This window comes from Grus americana, chromosome 12, assembly GCF_028858705.1.
Source record: "Grus americana isolate bGruAme1 chromosome 12, bGruAme1.mat, whole genome shotgun sequence".
In the NCBI taxonomy this organism is placed as follows: Eukaryota; Metazoa; Chordata; class Aves; order Gruiformes; family Gruidae; genus Grus; species Grus americana.
The window spans coordinates 17,905,954-17,912,630 of record NC_072863.1 but is presented as its reverse complement, the minus strand read 5'-3'; the positions used below and the strand labels follow the sequence as shown (position 1 = coordinate 17,912,630).

General features: G+C 34.1%; 1 protein-coding gene across 5 annotated transcripts in view; it reads right to left on the bottom strand.

The window, feature by feature from the left end:
• Window positions 1-509: 509 nt before the first annotated feature.
• Window positions 510-6,677, bottom strand: part of STAG2 (stromal antigen 2) — an 82,560-nt gene continuing 76,392 nt past the window's right edge. For 4 of the 5 annotated variants that reach the window (XM_054839957.1, XM_054839961.1, XM_054839958.1 and 1 more), the window contains exon 34: window positions 510-4,315. In XM_054839957.1, coding sequence (XP_054695932.1) covers window positions 4,292-4,315 — 24 coding nt within the window. In that variant the 3' untranslated portion in view covers window positions 510-4,291. Of the gene's footprint in view, window positions 4,316-4,418; window positions 6,566-6,677 lie in introns of those variants that run through there. The other variant, XM_054839960.1, reaches the window with a different exon arrangement.

The following is a 6,677-nucleotide window of genomic DNA, read 5'->3' as shown; positions in this document are numbered from 1 at the left end:
GCCGAATTCAAGCTGTTATCAGCTGAACACTAATTTCACTTTTAAAACCAGTAACCACAGCTTTTCTCTTCAACAAAAATAGTTAATAGAGGCAAAATATGATGGGCTTTCCTCTTCTTTTGTAATCAAAAAAAGCTTCAAAAAGCTTAGTAGAAATTACACAATCAGTTTTGAGAAGCATGATTACATTACAAAGAACTGCACGTATTCTTGAGAAGAACAGGGAAGTTTTCACACAGGGTTCTGCCAAACAGCCATCCAACCACTTCAGCATGCTTTGGATCATTTCTTTCGGGCACGGTTATAGCTTCTTACCACTGTGATTTACATCTGTAAATCCGGCAGTAACTACAAAACACACACACACACTCAAAAAAAAGAAACTGAATCTCTAGTTGGAAGGCACTCATTTACAAAGAAACTATAATGACTCGAAGTTTAACTGTTAAAAACTTTTATATGAAAATTAAGATTTAATGAAAGAAATACATGAAATGTATTTCATGTAATGAGAGAGACAGCTGAGGAAAATGATAGGCACAACTGACATCGAGTTGCTACTTTTTTAACAGAATTATTATAGAACAGTATCATCCTATATTACCTTGTTTTCCAAGTACGTGTCATCACCCACCTCCATCAAAGATATGATCCCTTCTGGATGCCAATAAATATCAGAAATTAAACAATCTCAGTACTAGAGATTGTGTCAGATTATGAAAAAGAGGGAATGGTGTATGCTACATTTCAGTATCATAAATTGATGAAAGAAAATTAAAGCAGGAATGAGTATATTTTTAAAGAACCAATTTGTGTTTTATCAAATGAATTCTGAAGCACAAATTGACCATTTTGACAAATGCTTCAAAGAATGAACAAGCCCGTGACATTCATCAGGCTATTAAAAAAAAAAAGTAAGGTAGCTATAGGTTGAAAAGCAGCAAAACACTACTGTGAATCAAAGCATCTCAAAAAACTCAGTAGACTTTTTATGGGTAGGAAGATAAAGTTAACAGTATCAGTATCCTGAAATCCCATGCTAGGACAAGTGTATGTGTAAACTATCAGGAAAACAGAGGGGGAGTACATTTTAAAGAGGCAATTGTTTAGTTATACTGAGATTAGAGAAGCTGGGGATTTATTTACTGGCTCTAACAGGCTACAGGAATTGGCACCACACCATCCAAAGGAACAAACAAACAGCAATCACTAACTTCTTACATATTGTCTTTGGTTGTTTAATATCAAGAAATACTTTACAGAATCTGTGAAGACTACTCCTTTGAATTTCATTCTACATCAATATCTTTCTCTGTGGCCTCTTTGGTAAACTAGAGGACAGGCTTTACTTTCCTTGAACTGTTTCTTGTTTTCTACACTTCTATCGCATATCTCTTCAAAGCTCGGATTTCTTTCATTTACAGGCTTCTGTACCAAAATGGTATAACTAGAACAGACTTGACATTGTATAGTGAAGATATTTTCCTTGTGTTATAAACTTCCAACCTACTAAAGCCATTTTCCACAAGATACTATTGAACTTACAGCAGGATTTAAGAGACAGGAATGAACATTTTTAATAATAATTTAAAAAATCCAAAACAAAACCCAAAAAACCCCAACATCCAAAGTGACATTACAAGGATTAGAAATATTATCTCTAAGATTTTAAAGACTCCTTTCAAAAGCCTTGCAACAGAAAGGAGTTTTCAAGACCCAGCCGGAGCTGCTCAGTAGTTGAGGAGAAGGGAAGAGATCATTAGGGTTTTCCCCTCGTTTCCTTGCTGTCTTGCAAATTATGCTCAGAATGTTTATCGTCAGGTGTATAATAAGTATAAGAAAAGGAAAGTAGCATATACTTTTAGTGGTATTTCAAGCGGACTGTATACAATCTCTCCAGCCTCTGAATCAAAAGCATTCTGAATAACGCCAGATAAAAGTTAACAGGAAAAAGAAACCAACAGAAAGGCTAGTGATACACCTTTTAAAAACGTAACACAAAAATAATTAACCATTGATTTCTTGGCATGTAAAAGTTCTATACAAATTTTAAAAATTTTATTTGCAGGTACTAACCTCTTGAAAAGCTCACTCTGTATTTACACTAATTCTTTTAACAAGTTTATCTCAAATTAAAGCATATTTAAAACAATCATGATTGCATTAACTTTTCTACTTTAAATTATTACCCAATTAGTGCTTTATTCACATTTTAAAAACTTGTACAATTTATTACAAATATAAAACAGTGCAGTTTTCCATACATTATCCCAACTCTGAGACAAACACTTAAAAGACATGGAAAAAGATTTCGATTTCTATAAACATAACATTTGCATTACTCATACCCCTTCCTTCACTGTCCTCCCCTAACCCCGATTTAAAAAGATCAAACATACAACATACTGTAGGTTTATTTTTATTCAAAAAGTTACTGTCTCAAGACATAAATACAAATCAGAAAACAGTACAATTAGGACAATAGAATGTGGAGGACAACAGGTTAAGGTAAATATATAAAACATTTTTAGCTGGTTGAAAACAAAGCTGTAAGAACTGCTTTCACAAAGAAACACTCCTTCAAGAGTAAGAAAAAATCAACTTAAGTTTAAAATCATATATACAGTCCTCTCAGCAGTTCTATTAAATGCAGTGGTGTGAAAAACAATATAGGCAGTACTTTTAGACATGAGAGTATTTATTTATGTAAAATGAGTTAGGCAGATCTAGTTTTGAGTTTGTTGTTACCCCATGACTTAGTAAAATAATTATATTTTATCATGATCCTTTAGATAATCTATGGTTTTTGGCTACCACAGCCGAATGTTTGATTTCTGAGTCTAAAAACAGGAAGCCTTTTTGTATTCACCCATCTGGGGAGATTCTTGTATTGCAAGCATATTAAGGCATGGAATGATTAAAATAATATACCTCGAGAACTGAGAGACAACTGACAAAAAATATACATATGTAATATAAGTTAATATTTCCTTTAAAATGATGTCTAGCTGCCTAAGCCTTGCAAAATGAGTCAATGTCAAAATGGCATAGATCCACTTTCTGTTTTAGACCAAATTTAATTTATTTGTGAATGGACACAAAATGAAGTTTAAAGCTTAGCTTTCAAAGAATATTATGGGTTGTTTATGAATTTCTATTATCCAATCTAATTTACATACAGAGGAAATGTACTGTAACCTGTTAGAAGTATCTTTAACCTGAAGACTGCTTGCAAAGACAGATAGATAAAACAATATAAAATACAAATTTAAAAATCATTTTTAAAGCATGAATTCTCATGCTCTTCTATTTTTAAACATTGTTAAACTTTCAATATATTTCTGAAACCTCATAATTTTAAGTTGGAATTTAAAAGTAAGAAAAAACTAAACAAACTGCGCAATTATAAAATCAGCACCAATTTATATATATATATAATTTTATTTAAAATTTAGATCCCTATTCCCACACTCTAATAAGCTGTATAATTTTTGTTTAGAATTTTTCTGCAAACATACTACAATAAGCTTATTTTATTTGGAGACAAAATACAGTGGCACTACTGGAAGGAATTTCACAACATTACATTTTTCTTAAAGGACAAGCAAACTTTCAGGGTTGGTAATGGGCAAGCATGACTGAGATCTGTTACTTTCTGGTAGTTCATAGTTTATGGACCTTTCTGAGAAGGCTAGCATGAAGCTTTTGGAATAAAAATGTGTGTTTTAGATTAAAAAAGCTGTTAAAATTCTGCTTTATGTATTTTTTTTTTTCCACGATTGATACAAACCTTCTGTCGCTGAAGATTGCATTTAGTTTAAAATACTGACACTCTTCTGGTTCTATCACTGTAAGAAAACCAATCCAACTAGTATTTCAGTTCATGGATGTAAACAGCAATCCAGCAGAGCTCATGATTATTTAGTATAGCCAGCAAGTGTATAGAGAGGGGCTCAAATCTGTACCAAACACCTCTCAGACTGTTAGATCAAAACTCGGAGGGAATACTATTTATGATCCAGAAATAAACTGATAGCACATAAATAAAATATTGATTTTTTCCCCAACAAAAAGTGTAGCTTATCCTCAAATTGTTTACTTGTCCTTTACATTTCTTTTTTTTCAGGCAAACAAAACTGCCCCTTCAATGCACTTGATCTTGAAAGCATGTCATTCTCCTTAGAGAAAAATCTGTTCAGAATTTCACTGTATCTACCACAATTTTGTATTGAAAAACTTCCTCTTCCACTTAGAAAATGACTTCACCACTGATTTATTTGCTGCTCTGGTATTAAAACATTGACACCCCAAGAACCTAAAAAAAAAGTTAGAAATGGTGTCAATTTGTAGTCTACTACACATTTAACAAAAACAAAGCAATTAGTATATGATTTAAGATTAAGACACTTCAAGATATGTTAAGGCATTATGAGTTTATTTTTCTTCCAAACCAGCTTTACCACACTTCTGATTTATGTAATAATATGAAAAGGATACCTCATTCATTAGAAAGTATTTTTCCCACACTTGAAGTTAACTAGATCCAGTAGGAATGTGATCAAGACTGTGCTTTAATTATTTTAGGTAATAATTATAAAATAACTTTTAGTTAGTTGCCTAACTTAGACTTCTTTGATAATGGCATTCTATAAGCCTTAACTTGAAATCAAGTGTGTAGTTTCCAGCAACTAAGCCTGGGACAAAACACTCCATAACCTGGCTGCTAGTGTGTCTGTGTTCATAAAAACAACAGCTCATCTCGCAGCAGTTAGCCAGGACACAAACTTAATATCTCCTATTAAATGTATCAACTCTGTCAGGAACACAGTGGGGGGAAAAAAAAAAATCAAACAATAATCAGGTAAAATCAAAATACTGTCCTTCAGGAGACTGTGTGATTAAGTGAAGAAAAAGCTTTCCTGAAACGAAGAATCAGTTTCCACTTCCCATGTGGGACCAAGTCATACAGTTTTCTATGCCAATGGAAGTATCACCACTGATATGCCAAAAAAAAAAAAAAACCCCAGAAGATCCAGATCTTGTGGCTGTCCTAGCTTTTACAGGACTTTATAAAATCAGAGAGAGCCATGACAGACTTAATTTTCCTGAACCTTAACACTGCTGTTCACATTTATCTGTTTACAAACCAATTTTTACTGTTCTTGGTATTAAATTCACTATAGATGCATCATACAATATCGCACACTAAACACAGCTGCTTCTGGTGCCAGCAATAACTGGACACATCAAAAAATGAGATGACAACTAAAATTTTGATCTTAAACCATGTGCATCTGAATAAATTAAACAGCATTATTATGTCTAGGTCTATTAAAAACAAGTGCAATGACTTCAAGAATAATGGGCCTCAAATAAATTATATGAATAAAGCAAATTAACTTTATTCAGAGGGTTTTTGCATTTATGAAATTGGGGGGGGGTTCCATTTAAAATACTGATCGATAATTTCAGCTCTGATTTAATACAGATTCGTGTCTTCTCCTAAACTATTAGCAGAGCTTTCCCCATTCAGGCAGTGAAATCCATTTCGGTAAGGTTTATGCTAAAGAGCAGCCATCTTCTGCCACGCAGCTGTTTTTCTGCAGTCCTGCCTCCAGGATCACCACCCTGGCTGCATCCTGCCTGGGGGAAGGTTTGCTAGATGGTGCCCCCTTGACCGTACCAACTCATTTCGGTGCCCCACTGCTCCCTTCTTGCAGAGGAACAGCTTACAGCTTGTTCTGCTGGCTCCAACAGCTTGCAGAGCAATGCCACTGTAACCGCCTGCCATCATGCGGTGATACTCCCACACTGCAGCTAAGCAGTGCCTAGCAAATCCTGGGCTCACGTGGGATGATGAACGAGAAATAAAGTAATAGGAAAAAAAAACCCTAGCTAACGGTAAACCTATTAAAACTATTCTTAATTAGTTTCAGAAATGGGAAAGCTGAAAGGTTTCTGAAATCAATGAAATGCACCTGTAGAAGACCAAATTTTCAGCATTGTCAGAATAAGAAATGACTGATATTTCACAGATCAATCAAAAATCAAGATGAGGAGGGGAAGAACTATTTTAAAACAGAACATCAGAAAACAAGTGATATACTTTCTTGGTGTTATTTCAAGAACAGAAAACACAACAGCTAGATGCACAACCTAATCTGGTTCATTACTACTAAAGCAAAGGCCTACTGGTACAAAAGATATGGATTTGCATTTAAAACAGCATTTAAGATTTCTTTCTCCCATAACAAGAACAGGTTCACGCTGCAACAATCCTGTAAAAAAATACATAACCGTCTTCCAAATTCCACCAAGCTGTCCAAGATTCCCAGGAAGCCTTGTTGCACTGTCCTCTGCTGGCTTGCTGCAGCTTGTTATTTCCAGTGTAATTTTGTACCAGCTACACAAGGTCAAAAATGGCTGCATACATTACAAGTGGTTCAAGATAGAAGGAATCCCTCATGCAGATTTTTAAAGAGAATAGAGACTGCAGATTTATCAAGTCGGAAAAAAGGGCAACTGCAAGCAGAAACTACAGACTTCGGATGTTTTGGACCTAAAACTTTATATGGAAAGAAAAAATACCTCTCATCTCTATAGATAAATATCTGTATTATCTCTATTTTCGCCATTATCTTACTTACGCACAAAAGTAAATATGCCATTAAAAAAAA